The 18918-nt window shown below is 46.4% G+C and overlaps 1 protein-coding gene across 1 annotated transcript; it reads right to left on the reverse strand.

Moving 5' to 3' along the window:
- Positions 1-8852: 8852 nt before the first annotated feature.
- On the reverse strand, positions 8853-18525 carry Eef1g (eukaryotic translation elongation factor 1 gamma). Its single transcript, XM_052190321.1, has 10 exons — positions 18411-18525; positions 17261-17419; positions 16376-16439; positions 16105-16247; positions 15634-15777; positions 15186-15315; positions 14711-14915; positions 9538-9710; positions 9323-9447; positions 8853-9091 (listed from the first exon to the last, which is right to left on the reverse strand). Exons 1-10 carry the CDS (start codon positions 18420-18422, stop codon positions 8933-8935), a joined length of 1314 nt encoding a protein of 437 aa, XP_052046281.1. The 5' UTR covers positions 18423-18525; the 3' UTR covers positions 8853-8932.
- Positions 18526-18918: the final 393 nt, after the last annotated feature.

Raw genomic sequence — 18918 nt, forward strand, 5'->3', positions numbered from 1 at the left:
TCCCAGCACTCACTAGGGTGAACTTCATGAGTTCTAAGCCACCCAGAGATACGAAGTCCTTCAGACAAAAAAAAACATTTCAAAAAATAAAACACAAGAGCCAGTCTTTTTTTTCCCCCTCTCTTTTATTTAGTGTGCATGATCATGTGGAGGTCAAGGGACAACTTGTGGGAATCTGTTCTCTCCTTCCACTGAGATCAAAGAGGTCATGAGGCTTGGTGTCAACTCCTTGAACAGGGCGAGTCATCTCCTAGCCTATGGTCGTGAGTTACTGAAACAGCCTTACAATGTAGTCCAGGCTGTTCTGGAACTCACGATGTAGGTTTGGTTGTCCTCAAATGCACAACAATTCTGTCCTAGCATCTCAAATACTGATATATTACAAGTGTTCACAACATCAAGACATTTTATTTCATTCATTTTATATAAGCACTCATACATTTATTAAGCCAGGAATGGTGGTACATACCTTTAATCTCAGCACTCAAGAGGCAATGATTGGCAAACTCTGAGTTTGAAGCCAGCCTGGGCTACATAGTAAAACCCTATCTACATATAGACAGGATTTATTTCACCTCTTAAACATAGACCTAAAATAAAATGAAGTACTCTGTAAGCCTACCAGCCAGCTAACCCCTGTAGGCATTAAAACAGTGCCTCCATCATGGTTAAGGGTGTTTGTTAGGTGTTTTGTGTATGAGTATTAGGAATCGAACCCAAGTCCTCTTACTTGAGAAATGAACACTGTAAAATTGAGCTTCATCCCAGTCCTTGAAATTTAAGCCCTATAGAGAGGCAGAACCATAAAAAAGCAAACTTCTGCCTAGTGTGGGTGTCACTCTGAGGCTGTCTGACTGAGACACCCACGAGTCAGGGTCATCTGTGATTTTGGCTACATAGAGTTCAAAGTAAGCCTGGACTACACAATGCCTTGTCTCTACCCAGACTCTCTCCCCCAAAAGACACCAGTTGGTCAATTACCAACAGATTGTTAATTTTGAAGCGTCTTCAACAGGGTGGCAGTAGCACATGCTTTTAATACCAGCATGCAGGAAGCAGAGGCAGAGGCAAGAGGATCTCTGATTTTGAGGGCAGCCTAGTCTATAGTGAGTCTAGGACAGCTAAGGCTATGCAGAGAAGAAACCTTGGGGGGTGGGGGAGGTCGGGTCCGGTCTTCATTTTATCCTTTGAAGGATCAAGTTTCCTGATGCGTGCTCAAACGGAAACTGATTTATCCTTAGGCTTTCAGGAAGGAGGCTATGATGTCAAGTGATGTAAGCCCAAAGTTGTGTGGTATCTGCAAGGAGCATCCCAGGCGGGAGAGTTAGGAAGGAGGGAAAGAAGAGAATGAAGGGATGTGGGCACTGGGCACCTCAACATCACATCTCCAAGAGGGTGAGCTTCCTGGGCTCTGAGCCAATTGTATCTGCCCCAGTGTTTGTTCTGACAACCCTCTTGGTCAACAGGGAAGAAGGCAGGACGGCCAGGCTGGCTTTTGTTGCTGCTATACAAGGATTACTGTCCAGACACTTCATTCAGGTTAAGGATGTCAAGTTTACCTGGTCAGGGCATAGTTCTGGGAACCGCTCCTGTCCCATTCTAAGCTAAGAGAACAGAGAATGGAAAACCTCCATCCTTAAAATCCTTAAAGATCATGATCGTGCAATTGGAACCAGACCCCAAGTTTCCTAATTAACCCAGAGGAAGGGGTTCTTTTCAAGTTTTCAGGTAGGTGTGATGATGGTTCCATGTCTATAAATCTAAACGCTCAATGGGGTGAGGCAGGAGGATCACTAAGTTCCAGGCCAGCCTATATTATATAGTTCTAAGTCAGCCTGGGTTACAGAGTGAGACTTTTTTCCTCAAAGAATCAAACACAATTTTTTTTGAGTGTTTTACGTGGAAATTCTAGCCCATCCCCAGCCCATGCCACCCACCACCATCCCATGTCATAGCTCCTTATCCCACCCCCACAATGATGACCATTGTATGTGACTCTGCAGCAGATTTTCACATATTAGCTCACTTAGTCCTCACATACCCTGAGAAGGAGCTACTTGATAGGGAAATAGTCTCAGGGGCAACTGATTTACCTAAAGTCACACAGCTGGCAAAGGAAAACCTCCCACTCACATCTACACTCCTTAAAGGGATTTTCCCTCTTCATGTGCTCTAGGTGGATGGGGAGGCACTGGCAGACACCCAGCAATCGCTCAGAAGCAAGAGTTGTTTATTTATTGTAATGCTAGGGATCAAAGCCAGGGTCTCATCCATGCTAGGCAAACACTCCACTACTAAGATACATCCCCAGCCCTCAGCAACATGTTAATTTACTGAATGCTTTCTCGATATAACTGGATCCAAAACCCTTGCTCCTTATACAAATGCCTTGCCTCTCTCTCACATCTTCTCCAGACTGTCAGTCCCTAGGGAACAATTCCAATTCCTCTACTTGTACATCTTCGTTGCAGCTGCACAAACATTATTGTCCACCTAACACTGGGCCCAAGGACTTGTCACTAGGTAATGGGGAACTCAGCAGGATGGAATCCCTGCCCTCCAGGTACTTAGCCCAGAAGGAATGGTTCAGAACCCTTTACCGTGTCTTCTCAGTTCCTTGTCAGAAATTTTTCCTGTTCAGAAAATGGAAAGCTGTCTTTTCTATCCTGTCTTTTTTTTTTTTTTTTTTTTTGCTACCCTACACCCAATACCAGATGCAGGAGCAAGCATCTCTCATGCACACACACACACACACACACACACACACACACACACTTTAAAAGAATTCCCTTTGCCCTAACATTGCAAAGAAAACCTGTTTTCAAGGTTTCAGGCTCCTGTCAACACTGGCCTGGGTTCAGGTCCGCTGTGGGTGGGGAGCACCTTCTCATCCTTCAGAGGTGCCCCCCACCTCAGTCCTCCAGATTCACAAAGAAAGCTAAATGAGCTCTAGGACTCGTCACTGGGAGAACCCGGCTTCCAGGAATGACGCTCCTACCCTGGGGGTTCCCTGAAATGAAGGAGTCATGAGTATGTGTGTGATGAACCTTAGGCTCCTAGGTTGCCAAGCAACGTGACTATGTTTTGTTCCTATTATGCCTGTTTCCATAGTAACCACAAAGGGGAGCTCTGTGGATGGGCCCTCTGCCAGGGGATTCCCCTTCCCCTCCCTTCTTGCCACAGTCCTTTTTTCTGAAACCAGTACATTAAAGAGAGAGAAAAAAAAAAACAACAGCTTTTTAAGTGTGATCCTAGAAAGGAAGTCAAAGTGTGCTATCTGCAGTTTAGAAACATACTCCTTCCCCTATTCAAAGTCCTTTCAGACAGCACCCTTAAACACAGAAAAATGACTGGCAACCCTTCCAAGTACCACAGGGTTCTCCCAGTGCCCACTTCCACCCGCCAAGCCCCACCCAGCACTAGGGACCCTGTTAAACGCTCTCTCCACTCACTCTAAGCTCTTCCTATTCCATCCTCTTTCCCAGCCAACCAATCGGTTAGTTCTGGAATCAAAGCATTTTCTAGCAACTCTTAAACTCTCAAGGCTTCCCTCTAAAGCAAAATACAAAACCAAAAACAAGATCATCTTTCCCCAGTTCAGTACAAATCCCAGCCTGTAACTAACCTCAGACTTCAAATAAGGACTTCCTGAATTGCTCAGACTAATACAGGGAAACCTTCCATGGCACTGGGTCCTAATAAAATCCTTAGCACCAGCTAGAGTTCAAGTTAAAGCTGGTTAAGGATCAAGAATGATAGTGCTGTCTTGAGAAATAGACGTCTCAGAAAGACTATCTGGAAAAAGGAAAAGAGCTAAGCAGAGGGAAGGGTGGGGGAAGGGTGGGTACCCACCCCAACAATGGAGACTTCAGGCATGAGTGTGCTTTTGGAGATCAGGAAAAAGAAACTGAGGCAAAGCAGGATTGCTTAAGAGAGAAGAGAGGAGAGGTAAGGAAGAAGACAAGTGCTCAGACTGGGCAAAGAGAGGGAGCTAGAATGAATAGAATCAGCCCAGCCTGCCTTCCCTCCCCAAAGGGACAGGGAGGAACACCAGTTTTGACTCTTCCCTGGAATCAGCTTTCTAACTTCCTCTGCCTTCTTGGGGGAAACGAATGCCAGCCTGGGTTTCCCTCCCTCTTCTGTTCACACTTCTCCCAAGCTCAACTTAAGATCAGGCTAAGAAAGGGCCGAGGAGGCTGCCCAGAGCCTGAGTCACCACATAGTTGAGGCTCCTGTCACTCAGTCTTGCCTCTGCTACACCCTATGCCCTCTGCCCGCCCCAGGACTTAGATTGCTGTAGCTGACCCTGCCCTGAGACTTGCTTCACTTCTAGGCTTCTTAGCACAGAGCTCTGGGCTGCTAGAACCTTTGGAAGCTACCTACTCCCTGCCCTCCAAAAGCTGCATTGTGTCCCTGTAATTACCATCATCTTCTGAGGGGAGCATTCTCTTACTTAGGAGCAAAGGTGACTGACTCAGTATGTGGCTGCAAGAGCTGAGCCTTGGAAGTATGTGATAAGTCACTTCCCCCCTCGGGGCTCCAGTTCATGCGAGATAAAGAATGTCTTCAGATGGTCTTACTGACAGCGAGTGAGGTACATTCTGTAAGGCTGAGTCAAAGAAATGGATACTTACTATTTGAAGAGAGTGGGATAGAAAGCGTGTGTTCACCAACCCCTGTCCTAACAGTAGAGATGAATGGGAATGGGTGGGGCAGAGCCAGGCCAACCGTAAGGCAGCCAACACCCTAGGAACTGGGTGACTCAAGTCCCACATGGTGAAGAACTGGCTGGAAAATGTATTATAGCTCTGCAGTTTATGAGTCAGGGGAAATGAGGATCTCCCTGATGACTGGCTAGGGCCCTGCTACAGCACACACTCACTCTCCCTTACATCTACAAAGTTGTCAGTCCTACCTCAACCCCAACTTCCTAGGATGGGAGTCTTTCCGCCTCCCTTTCCTGTTTGGCTGTTTTCTGCAGCTCCCATTTGACCTAGGCAACCCCTCTCCTCAGTCCTCAAATCCAGTCCTCCTTAGCCTCCACCCTCATGCCCTGCCTCGCTCCCAACTGCCATTAGCTCTGCCCATCCTCACTGTCCACCCCCAATGCTGGCAGAACTAGCCAGAAAATTGCAAAAGGGCTGAGCCAGCTAGAGGCCTTCACATGACAGCTGCTGCTGCTGCTGCTACAAGGGGATGGACAGCTGGGAATAAAGGCACATTCCATGGAAGATCCTATCAGAAAATAGTCCCAACAGCCTGACCGCCCCAACTCCTCCTGGTCTGGGCAGTATCAGGCATGGGATGTAGCGACAGAGTGCTTTCTTAGCATAAAGGAAGCCCTGGGTTCAGTCTCCAGCATTATACAAACCAGGTTCAGGAGCACACACCTGTAATCCTAACACTAAGGTGAAGGGAGACGAACAGAAGTACAAAGTCACTCTCTGCTATGTAATGCATTGAAAGATCCTCTAAAACAAACTCTATTATGAGCTCCAAAAACAGATATAATAGGCTCCAAAAACAGATATCCAAGGTAAACCAATACTATGTACCCAAGGTATTCTCCCTTTTATGATTAAAGTGACTAGTGATACTCTATAGTGATCCCCTGCAGAAGGATGTCTACCCCTCAAGCCGTAGGCACTTGAGCACAGGACATCCCAGAACTCCACTGGAGTTAAAAGACAGCCTACTCTGGGATCCATGCCAGCCTGATTTAGTGCACACAGACAGGAGCAGGTGGTAGCTTCTCTTTCAGGGGCATCAATATTTCAGCAGCACAGCATTAGAGGAAGGGAGTAGAGTGGGTACCCTTATCTACATTCATACACACAAAGGACCTGGAATATTATACCTTTGGCCTCCCATTTTTGAGAGCCTGGGCAAGCTCTGGCCTAACACAAGCCATCTGATATATAGAGACATTCTAAGAAGTGCTGGTTATTGTAGAAACTACTAATTTCAGGGTGGGGCCCTCAAGACACTTACTCTTCAACACTCTAGAGCCAACACACACACACACACACACACACACCCCTGCATCTTTCAAAGGGGGAAGTGGCACATTTGGAGCATGTGGGCAGCTGGTGGGCTAAGTCCAACCCAGGGAGAACAGCAGCTGTCCAGATCTAACTCAAGGCAGGACATGAATGGAAGAAAAAAGACAGTCTAGGTCTATCTTGGAAGAACTTTAAAACATCCTAACTTTTTAATAAGTGATTTATGCAGAACTGCCAACAAAGCTAAAATAAATAGCTACTTATGACCATTATCTACTGGCTTATCCACAAACTAAAATAAACCAAGGCTCTGCATTCCCATTCACACTCTAGACTCAGATTCTGAGGCAACTACCCCCTTTCTACTTTCAGCCCCCTCTGAGCTAAGAGTCTGCCTGTTAAGTGGGTACAAGGGCCTCCCTTCCGCTAGTTTTCCAAGATCTCAGCCTGATCCATTCCTAACACCCCTCCCCTTCTGCCCTTGACCCCTTAACTTTGCCAGCTTGTTGTGGGTAGTGATGCCAACTCTAGACAGTGGCTGGTGGCAGAGAACCTATCTGGCACCCGGAGACCTTCACTGGCTCACGCTTGTATCTGTGGCTGACGGTAGAGGACTAGCTTCTAACAAAAAGCCTCCAGCCCAAGCTGAGATGGAGTAAGGCCAGGCTGGCAGTGTGGTGACTCAGGCCTCCCCAGGGCAGGGCGGGACCAAACTAACCCCAGATGTGCTTCCCCTTTCTGCACTGCACCAAAGCCAAGGCCTCCCTCTGCTCCTCACCCCTTAGAAACTTCTGTTAACTCTTTCCTAGGAACCAGCCCCAAAGCCTTCCATACCCTCCTCAGATCTCTAACCCATGTGCACTGGCCCTTTATCTAACCATCTGGCCACCCTGCACCCAACCAAACCACCAGGGTTAGAGGCATGAAGCAGGATGTGCAGATGAGTCACCCTTCCTGCAGGCTGAGAGAAAGAGGAGCTGGCGGTGGGGTCCCTGCCACCTCCAGTCCAGATAAAGGAGGCTGCTTGGTCCACCCTGGAGAACTCTGTCCTTAACAGGTCTCTCCCAGGCTAAGGCCTACCCCTTAAAAGCAGCACACAAGGTGGCCTTTTTGCCTCAGTCTCTTGATATTGGAAAAATGCAAAGGACACCAAAAAGTAGTGAAGATTGCACAAGTACAGGGGGTGGGGTGGGAAATGGGATTTAGGAGTCTGACAGGTTCAGTGAGGTCCCAGCAAAAAAAGGTATCGACACACCCCACAGCATCTAGTATTGAGAATACCCAACTGCACAGGAGACAAGTTTGGATCTAACTCAAGGTCAGCTGCCTGGGAGCAGCACTGGAGTAAGAACCAACCCATCTTTGGCTTATTTGGATTCTAAAATACAGCTCCCACTATTTTTACAAAAAAATATCCAACAGCAGGTTCAGGGTTCTAGATAAAGAATTGTCCTACCCCTCACTAAAGGATGGGGTAAGAAACACAAATACAAAATCCTATACCAGAGATGAAGGAAGTCAACTTTCTAAAAATACTAGTTTCTAATTCATTTGCTTTTTGACATAGTTCTGAAGTAGCCCAGGCCGGCCTGTACTTCCTAACCCTCTGTCTTTAGAGACAAGAGCTTTACTATGTAGCACTGACATTCTGGTAATACTTACACTGCTTTAAATGTGCAGCAGCCTAGCCACTGCCTTCCGGTTGTTGAGATCACAGCCATGTGCCGCCACAGCTCACTTATGTTGTACAGGAGCGACCACAAGGTGTCACCAATACTAGCCAAGACTCTACCAACTGCGGTATAGACCCAGCCTAGCATCTGATTTTTTTTTAAACTGATTTCTTTTTTAAAGATTTATTTAAGTATGAGTACACTGTTGCTGTCTTCAGACACACCAGAAGACATCGGATCCCATTACAGATGTTTGTGAGCCACCATGCTGGGAATTGAACTCAGGACCTCTGGAAAAGCAGTCAGTGCTCATAACTGCTGAGCCATCTCTCCAGACCCTGGTATCTAATTTCTAATGTGAGCTGTTAAGTTAGGGGAACATCGAGATGGGGTGGCACATTCCTCTAACTCCAGCACTTGGAAAGCTGAGGCAGGAAGACCACGCTAGCCTGGGCTGCAATGAGAACCCTCTGGGGCAGAAAAACCAACCAAAATTCTGAAAAGGTTATAGAACAAGTTCAAAGTGGGTGCAGGGGGGCAGGATTTACTATTAGCCTTTGGTCTCAAAATATCAGGAAATAATCACAACTTGATATTCTAGACGTCAGCGCAACACCTACTGGATTCAGCAGCCAGCCTCCACCTCAGACATGTTTACCCAGAGTTACTGTGAACTGTCCCCTCCTAAGGCATCTACGAGGAATGAGACCTCCCTTTCCAAAGGTCTTCTGTAGAGCACTTCACTGCTCTACAAAACAGATAGGCAGAGGCCCTATGAAAATACTGCACCATTTACATTAAGGTCCTGAGCATGAAAACTACATATGACGTTACTCCAGAAACCCAACCCATACAGAGAACAGCAGATATGATAGAAAACGCCTGTGCACACTGTGAGCTACCCCTTAGCTCAGTAGACACTTTCTTCAATGGTTACAGTCTGGGTACAGCGTCTAAGAGTTTAGTAATTAAGCCCCATGTCACCACCCAGTCTGCCTCTCATCTTCCCCAGCTAGAATGGCATCATTGTAGGAAGCAGGGCAATAAAGACAAAATTGAGGCCAGGCCTTTACTTCTGCTCTTCTGAAAACTTCTGCCTCACCACAGTGATGTCTCAGGCAAAGGCAAAAACTTTTGAAGAAGCCACCAATCACAAAGGAGGCAGGACAGGAAAAAGTTCAATGTTCAGTTTCCTTTAATGACCCCCATCTCCCTTGAAAGGTAGGTGCAGGCAGCTAGACGACTGGCAAGACATGTTCACTTGAAGATCTTGCCTTGATTGACGGCTTTGCCCACGTGCTGGAAGGCCCCCTCCCAGGAAAAGTACTCTCGAACCAGGGTCTGGGTCTCCTCACTACCAGGATCCAGTTTCCGCCATGTATACGACTCATAGTCCACCTGCCAATCTGGACTCAGCTGAGGATTTAAAAAAAACAAAACAGTACAGAGGCATGTGGTTAGACACTGGAGCCATCTCTCCAAATTCTAGCTCAAACATATGACAGCAGATGCCAGGATTCCCACTGATGTGAACATACTTTCCATGTTTAATCCAAAATTCTTCCTTCATACCCACTGGCCATGACTCAAGACTCCTAGTTTCCCATATTACTGCCCACCGCCCCCCACCCCCAACACCTTCCTTACCGGAAAGGCAAGCTCTTGGCCTCGGAAGACCCAGACGCCAGAAATAGAGCTGCTGTTGTTGGTTCCAAAAAGGATAACACTAGCAAAGGCATTCTTCCTCAGTTTGTCCAATCGCTGAAACATTCCTGGAGGGGAAAAGGGAGACTCTCTAGTCTCTGGAATCATGTCACCCACTACCTTGTTCTTCCTCCCAGACCCACCCTTCTTCTTCTCACCAGTGATGAGGTTGCAACTCATGAAGGTCTGGGTGAGCTCTTCAGGGAAGCGGTACTCAGCATACCACAGGGACCAGCCATCTTTATCAAAGTGCTCCCAAAAATATGGCAGCGCCACTGAGAGGGTGTCCTCGTTGGAGTACTTACGCTTAAACTCGTCCAACACAAAGGTACTGAAGAGAAAAGAAAACACAGAAAGCCCATAAGGAGCAGGCCCCACGGAGACTGCACAGCATCTCTAGGCCGATGGCATTTTTATTTAGTGCCCACTGGTGTGAAGGAAGTGGTCCCTGTAATGTAATGCAACGACAGAACACTAATAACATGAGTAAAGAGAATGACAAGCCAGGACATCAGTCTGTCTGTCTGTCTTGACATGCATAGATGAGCCAAGACCTTTTAATGTCATAAAGTTGAAACAATTTAACTATCATTTGTTCAAGATTTCATTCTGGTCATATTTCTTGTTTAGTGGTTTTATTTACATGTTTTTTGGAGTGTTGGGTATTGAACTTGGAGGTTCGCATGCTTAGACAAAGTGCTATACGTTCTAGTCACACCACCAGTCCTAGCTTTTTGAGGCAGGATCTTGTTAATAGTCCCTGCGAAAGCCAAGACTCAAAGCATCGGTGAGCCCGCAAGGACACAGCTCCCTGCTGCCCCCAGGTGGTGGCTAAGAGCAAGGTAGTCTGTTTTCCTCTCTCCCCTCTCCTGGACATTCACCAGGAGCCACAAGTCAATGCTCCAGCCTGAGTCTCCCTCTCTACCATTCAGGCCTTCTCAGGTTACAGGCTGGACCCAGAATTCTAGCAGAGGACAGCCACTTCAAATCTTTACACCCAGGGCCTCTAGTTCTCTTTGTCCACTAACAAGTTTGCATACTGAGAGCTCTAAGGTCCAGGTTATCTTCAAAGTAACCTGACACTAGGGTCAGCTGCCAGGACAGCCAGCCAGCAGACAGGCACAGGAGGCATTACTTCTCCATGGCTCAGGCCCTATTTTTTCTTTCCTCTCCAATCATAAATTGGTTCACAACCATCTTTTTAACTCCAGTTCCAGGGAATAGGCCACCCTCTACCCGCTTCTGAGCTCCTCAAGCATTAGGCATACACATGGTACATATAAAAATAAATCTATAGAAACTGTTAAAGACTGAGCATTGACTGAAGAGAATCTATAATCTCAGTAAGGACTAATACTTTATGTCCTTTCCTTTAGCCTTTGTGCTTCCAAAGATGCAGCCATGAGTTTTGTGTGCCACAATTTAATAGTGTGACATGCTAGGAATAAATCTTACCAGGTGTGGTAGACTAGCACACCATAATCCCAGCATTTGAGAAACTGAGTAACAAAGATCATGGGTTCAAAAGCTGCCTGAAATCCTATGTGAAAAGAAATTTTAGCAGCTAAATAATCTCGTATTGCATGAAACATGAAATGTGCTACAACCTCCCACAACCTGTTAAATAAAATGAATTAGCAGAGTGCTTTAAATTAACATAAATATTGCTTCGAGGTGGGGATGGTTGTGCCATACTCACCCAGTGCTTGGGAGGAAGCAACAGAAGATCAGGAGTCCTTAGACAGCTCCAGTGCCAACATGAGCTACACAAGACCTGACTCAACAGTGTAAGGATCTCCTTGTTTCACTCAGTCCTTGTAACTTCTGAGTTATGTTATTACCTTTCTCTCACTTCACAGCTGAGGTTAAATAGTAAAACTTTTCCAAGATTACTTTGTAGCAAAGTCAGAAGTCTGCCCCCTAACCACCAGTTCTAGATTGGTCTCCAAATGTCCATGTCCCCTCTTCCCCCCAAATAATGTAGATCAGGTATGTTCTGCATTTGTCATCTCAGCACAGGGACTATAACAAGATTCTGCCTCAAAAAGCTAGGACTGGAGGAATGAATACAGAAAATGTGGTATATTTACACAATGGAATACTACTCAGCAATTAACAATGAACTCATAAAATTCTTAGGCAAACAGTTGTAACTGGAAAATAGCATCCTAAGTGAGGTAACCCAACCACAAAAGAGCACACATGGAACGCAGTCACTGATAAGTGGCTATTAGCCTATAAGTTGTTTTTTCTTAAAGATTTATTTATTTACTGTATGTAAGTACACTGTAGCTGTGTCTTCAGACACCCCAGAAGAAGGCATCAGATCTCATTACAGATGGTTCTGAGCCACCATGTGGTTGCTGGGATTTGAACTCAGGACCTTGGGGGAGAGCAGTCAGTGCTCTTAACTGCCGAGCCATCTCTCCAGCCCCCTAGAAGTTCTGAATACCCAAGACACAATTCACATATCAAATCATTCCCAAGAAGGAAGGAGAGGGCCCTGGTCCTGGAAAGGCTTGATGCAGCAATGTAGGTGATTACCAGGACAGAGAAGTGGGAGGGGGTTGACTGAGGAATGGGTGGAGGGAAGAGGACTTATGGAACTTATGGGGAGGGGAAAGTGGGAAAGGAAAAATCATTTGGAATGTAAACAAAGAATATAGAAAATAAAAAAATTTTTAAAAGTTTTTTTAAAAAGCTAGGGCTGGAGGTAACTAGACTGTGTCACGCTTTAAGCATGTGTGACCCTTCAAGTTCAATACCCAACACTTGAAAACCACAAAACGATAAACATGACTGGAATGAAACCTTGAACAAATGATAGTTAAATTGCTGGTTTCAATTTTATGACATTAAAAAGCCTAAAGATGTTGATTAAATATGGTAGCACACTTCTTTAATCCTAGCACTCAGGAGGCGGAAGCAGGCAAATCTGAGTTTCAGGTCAGTCAGAGCTGTCCTAAGGGAAGGGAATTGTAGCACGTGTCAGTTGTTTTTTTTTTTAGATTTTGGTTTTTTCTAGACAGGGTTTCTCTGTATAGCCCTGGCTGTCCCGGAACTCACGCAGTAGACCAGGCTGGCCTCAAACTCAGAACTCAGAAATCCGCCTGCCCCTGCCTCCCAGAGTGCTGGGATTACAGGTGTGAGCCACCACCGCCCAGCTAGTAGCACATGTCAGAAATCTAGAACTTGGGACTGAGACAAGGAGTCTCAGGAGTTAAGGTCACACCTAGCTACAGACCATCCTTTGATGCATTAGAATCTGTCCACCAAAAACAAAAAAACAAAACAAAAAACATCAGGGCTAGAGAGATGGCTCTGGTTAAAAGCACTGACTACTCTTGAAAAGTTCTTGAGCTCAATCGCCAGCAACCCACAAGACGACTCACAGCCATCTGTAATGGGATCTGATGCCCTCTTCTGGTGTGTCTGAAGACAGCGACAGTGTACTCTTACATAAATAAATCTTTTAAAAGGGGAAAAAAATTCCCACAAACTAACAGCAAACAAAACTCCTTTTTTTTTTCCTTTTGGTTTCTTGAGACAGGGTTTCTCTGTATAGCTCCGGCTGTCCCGGAACTCACTTTATAGACCAGGCTGGCCTCAAACTCAGAAATCCACCTGCCTCTGCCTTCCAAGTGCTGGGATTAAAGGTGTGTTCCACCACCGCCCAGCAGCAAACAAAAATCTTAAGAGAAAACCACATTTTGGCACCTCATCATGGTAACACAAAAAACAGACATTAAATAAACATCCTCGAAGGTTCCTAAGAGCCAGCAAGATGGTTCAGTGGTTAAAGATGCTTGCCTAATGACCTGACTTTGATCCCCCAAGACTCCTGTGGTACAAAGACAATGGACCTCATTCAAATTGTCCTGACTTCGATATACATCAATGCTGAACCTCTACAGGTGGCAAGAGCAGGCACACAATCACACATAAATTGCAAAAAAAAAAAATTATTTTTAAGGAGAAAAGGCAAAAGCAGCAAAATTGTTCAAAGATTTTATTTTGCTTTGTTTATTCCCTGTCCACAATATAGACCAACTTACTATGTGTAAGAAGTGTCTAGATTACAACAGCATATGTTAGATGCATTATAGATTATAGACCTTGCTCATTAAATCTATCCTGGTGCAAGGCTGGAGATTAGTTATTTGAGTTCAAAACTTAATGTATTCTTAAAAAGCAGGGCTGCAGATATCCTGAGAGTTTGTCTTAAATGAACCTAAGTTCCATCCCCAGCGCCTTCCAAATCTTCCATGCACACATACAACTTAAATAGCAGCTATAGCTGGGCGGTGGTAGTATATACCTTGAGTCCCAGTACCTCGAAGTCAGAGGCAGGAGAATCTGAGTTCAAGGCTACCCTAGTCTTCAGAATGAGTTCTAGGACAGCCAGAGTTACACAGAGAGAAACCCTGTCTCAGCCCACTCCTCACCCCTCAAAAAAAAGAAAAGAAAAAGCAGGAAAGCTAAATCTGAAGTCTTTTTGGTCTCATACCAAAAAAAACAAACACACAAAAACAAGAACTAGAGATTAGGACTCTCAGCTGTAAGTCCCTGTCCTTTGGTACTAACCTTTGCTGCAATTTCCAACTCTACAGCCAGAGTACTTCTACATGCTAGTTTACAAAGCAATCATTTAAAACATCACAAAATGTAGGTAGGTCAAAACTGAGCCCGCATGGCTGCTCTTTGGTCAACTCGACCAGGATAAATAATGAGTGGACCCCAGCATTCACATCTCTCTGCTCCCCAACTATGCCTGGTTGCCATCAAACCATAGACAAAATAATCCTTCCTTTCCGTTGTTTTTCCTCAGTTGTCCCAGCAATAAAAACAAGTAGTAAGAAGCAGACCAGTGTAAAGCAGGCGGCTTTGGGAAGGGCGGAGATGCTAGACTCCGGCACACCAGTAATGCAGGTACTTGAGGTGCAAGTGCAGAAAGAAGGTCCTGCGCAGAACAAAACAAAACCTGCTTCCAGGCAAAGCCAAGTCGGGCACGGTGGCCTCTGAGCCACAGTGAGACCCTATCTGAAAGGGGATTAAAAAAAAAAAAAAGCAAAAACAAGCACCTCACACATACACTCCACTCTAAACTTTTGCCCTCCTGTTAGAAAGAAAATTCCAAGAGGCGAGGACATGGCTTGGTGGGTGAACTGCTTGCTATGCAGGCTTGAGGAACTGACTTCAGGTCCTCAGCACAGCCTGGACTACATGAGACTTTGACTATACTTACACCCATCAGTATTTTAACAACCTAAAATTGTAGCCGTAGATGTGTGTGAGAAGGACAAAGGTTAAGAACACCTTCCAACGGCTTACCTCTTGGGCAGGTGAGCAAAAGGGTCCTTGGCCTTGGGCTCGGCAGCCAACGCCTGCTCACACTCATCCATCTCTTCCTCAGGAGCTGGAGCAGCTGCCTTTTTTTCCTCTTTCCGCTCAGCCTGGGGCTTCTGTTTCTCTTCCCGTGAACCCTTTTCTTTCCTTGGGGTATCCTTTTTAGGCTGGCTCTCTGCAAACTTCTTAGCTGGCAAAGGAGGGAAGACAATAAATATGCTACCTCTTTCTTTTCAACCAAACCAGGAAACAATCAGGGGAAAAGGGGTGGCTGGGACAGCCAAACAAGCCTTGAGGAGCAAACCACACACTATTCATTATCATACAGATCTGCATTTTAATGTAAACGTCAGTCAATGGGTGATGTGGGTGAACAAAACCAAAGGTTATGCAAATCAAGGGGTTGACAGGAGCAAACTGCACCCTGACCCGATCACATGCCCAGTCCCTTCAGACTTACCATCAAACTGGGCCATCTTCTCACACAGCTTCACCTCCCCCAAAACAGCCCTGAACTGGGGCTGGTTAATGCAGGTAAGGAACCATCGGTTGGTATTGGGGAAGGCCTGGCGAAAAGAAGGCTCTAAGACCTGACAGGATGGAACAGAAACAAAATCAATAATGAACAAAATCAATAATGGAAAGGCCACAGGCAGATTTCACACCAGATTACCAGACCCTTACCTATAGGTCCACTGTGCTCCCCACGCCCTGACATCAGAACCTTAAATGACTAGACCTACTGAAGAACTCCTTCCTTCTCAAAGAAAAAGTGCATTTTTTATGTGTCCGAGTGTTTTCTCTACATAGACGCTAGGATCCCTATAGCCACTAACTGGTCTGTCCTAAGCAGAACCGGGGTAACCCAGTACAGGTCTAATACCTGTCAAATGGGATATAAACCTTACCTGTTTATAGAGCCACAACAGGGTGCAGACAACTGTGATATCAGCCAGTGTCACTCGCTCACCCACCAGAAAAGTCCGGGTCTTCAAGTGAGTGTCCAGCAGGCCCAGGATTCGCTTCACCTCCTCCTTTGCATTTTCAGTGGCCTGTTGATCACTCAAACTTAGTGGGTTCCACAGCCCTTTCCTCAGATCCCCCCACCAACAGAACTAGAGAAGCCATTTAATCAGTATTGACTCAACCCCAACCCTCTATCATAAGACTCTAGAAGCAGTTAAAATGTTTCAGAAATGAATCACTCATGTTAAATTTCTTCATGACTTTATTTCCACCATACCGGTAGAGGTAACCACGTCAGCCTTTGCACTGCCCACCCATTCCTGGTTATCTTTTCCTTCATCTATTTCCCAGTCCCAAAATTTAGGCTCTGACCCCATCTCTACCCCAGCTTCTCTCCAAGTCCAAAGCGTTACCTGTTTGTTGTGGTGCATAATGCCCAAGGTGGGGAACACCCAGGTGCTGGCTGGAGGGACGATGTCGCTGTCGGCAAAGCTCACCCACTGCACCACCTGAGCTGCTGCCTCTGGCGTGCTTCCCCGCAGCTCCTCATTGCTTACTGCAAAGGCAGAATGTACAGCTTACAACTTTGACCTCATGCCAAAACCAACCCAGGTCTCTACTGCAGCCTCTTCTACATACAGTCTTACCCCCAGACCCTCGCACTTCTGCATCCCCACAAATTACCGTAATAGGCGATGGCATTGCTCTCAAACACACAGAATCCATCATCACCCTCAAATGCTGGGACCTGTGGAGAAAGTAGTGGAGAACACATAAAACAGGGATTTCTCACTAGCCAATTCGTCAGGTTGAATTGTTCTAAATAACATGTTAAGACGACAACTCCTGCTATACAAACTCGTGACATCTCGAGCTCAGAAACGAAAAATACTTAGTATCCCTTATGATATGGATTCACATTAGCCGAAATTCAAACACAGCTGAAATATGGTATCCCATACTCTCAATCCCAGAACTTTTTGTCTGGAACCAGCCAGAGCCAGTGAGGGCCCCCTCCCTCATACCTCAAAATAAATTCAGATGCAGATGCCATCCAACAATCCTACAGCTTCACCACCCAAAGCATTAGGTACAATCCAGATTCAGCATTTGCCCTCCTCCATATTTAGTTTGGATATTTAGCTCTATTCAAACTCTTTGGGGCAAGAATCCAACTCAAGACATACTTAATATATATGTACAGATACATTTTATCCCACAAACATAAACTAGGTCTGTAATTCTTGACAGTCACTGGACAGCTGTGAATTTCCCTTCAGAAATACACATACCTCCATTTTTTTATTTTTATTATTATTATTTTTTTAGACAGGGTCTTACTATACCATATAGGCTTACTTCACACAATCTTTCTGCCTCAGTCTCTGGAGTACGGGGATTACCAGAAACTTTCAATTTTTTTTTTCCTTTGGACAGTCAAGGTCAGTGGCTTTCGTAGGTTACATCCCTGACCTCACAAAATTTCTTAAATAAGAAAAAAAAAAAACACCATGGAGGCCATCTCCAGAAGAATGGGATTCTGGGGATCCCTGGTACTTCCCTACTCACCTTGCCGGCAGGAAACTTTCGGAGAAATTCAGGGGTGCGGTTGGTTTGGCCAAAGTGGAAGTGGGGTGGTGCGGAGAGCACGCGGACCTGAGCCCCGCTGTACTGAGCAGCGATGAGGGCCTTGAAGGCCCTCCAGTTCTCAGGGTATGTGTACAGGGTCTACAAGAGAAAGGGGGAAGGGTGACCTGAGTGACGGAACCCTGAATGCCACTCCCCACTCACTTCCACGTAATTCCGCCGTGCACAGCTTAGTTTCACTCCTAGTGAACCGAATGTAATCAGAGTCCTTTGAAATACCAAGAAGTAGAACATACCAGCTGCTAAATAAAGCCTACCGACAGATGTGACCTCTCTTAAGGACATCTCTAAAAGCAGTCTTCCCTTCAAAACTTCTGGTCCCATCAGACTCCCATCCGCCTAAACACACGCACACATTCACACCCATCTCTCCCAGAACCCTTGTTTCATTCATTCGTGGTGACCGGGCATCTAACTACTTCCAGGCTGTTACCACTTCAGAAGCACGCACATACACCAAGAGAGCTCAAAGTTCCCCTCAGAATCACCACGCTGAATTCTAACGCTCATCAGTTGTTCTTCCTAAAAGGCCTTTCTTTGCACGTCGCGACTTAACATCCCTCTGGTCCTGTCCTGCAGTGAGCTCCCAGTTGTCTCCCTACTAAAATATCAGCAGGGGCCATGTGGGCTCAGTGCACTGATCCTTTATTCCTCTGGTTCTCAAACCTCCCGGAAGGACAACTCCAACTGTGCCTGTCACCCCTTCCCATAAAGACCCTCTCCTTTTCACTATCCACATTGTTGACCCACAAAACGGGAGCAAAAGTTCCACCAACCTGCTCAGACGCCACATCTCAAAATGGCAGTGAGGCTAAACACTTTTTAAAGGTCCAGACAGTGGAGACCCAGCATCTCTTTTACTCAACCCCAGAACGTTCCACCTCTGGCCTCCGAGCCCCCAGCCTCAGTTGCCCTCCAGGCCCTAGGAACCCTGCTGTCCGACCGTACGGTCCGTGGACCTCAGATCGGCTCTCGGCTTGGGTCTGAAACTCCCCTGGCGCCGACTGGCCCGACTCAGGCAAAGGATGGCGGTGGATAGGGTGACCCAAATCACCGGAGCCGGCAAACTTACCCCAGCCGCCATGGTGATTCCGCAGAGAAAGGGGGTGGGGCTGTCGGGGCTGCCGCAAAGTAAGCCGCAAGGGAGACGAGGGAGGAGGGAAGGAGAGAGCCGTGTGGAAACAGCTGCCGGAAAGCGAGGACGGCATAAAAGGCATACGCACGACAGTTCCGTCTCCAGCCGCGCTGAGTTGGAAAAAGCAAGGGGTGGGGCCCGCTGCCTGGAGCGCAAAGAGCGGGCGCCTGCGTAGAATAGCTCTGGACGAGCCAGCCCCACCCGCGTGACCGACCAATCGGAATTCTGATAGGAGATGCAGCTCACCGAGGGAGGGAACAAGTGTGAGAACCTGGCGGAAGCACCGCCCCTCGAAGGCTAGTATCTGAAACCTATGACTACAGGAACTGGCCCAGGGAAAGGGGGTGGCAATTTACTGAATTCCTTTTGTTCCTGTTCGAGTTTTTTCTATAAGGGGATGTCTGTTCAGCTGGGGCCCGTGGCGGAAAACATCTGAAAGTAGGTC

This window comes from Apodemus sylvaticus, chromosome 1 (assembly GCF_947179515.1).
Source record: "Apodemus sylvaticus chromosome 1, mApoSyl1.1, whole genome shotgun sequence".
Classification (NCBI taxonomy): Eukaryota; Metazoa; Chordata; class Mammalia; order Rodentia; family Muridae; genus Apodemus; species Apodemus sylvaticus.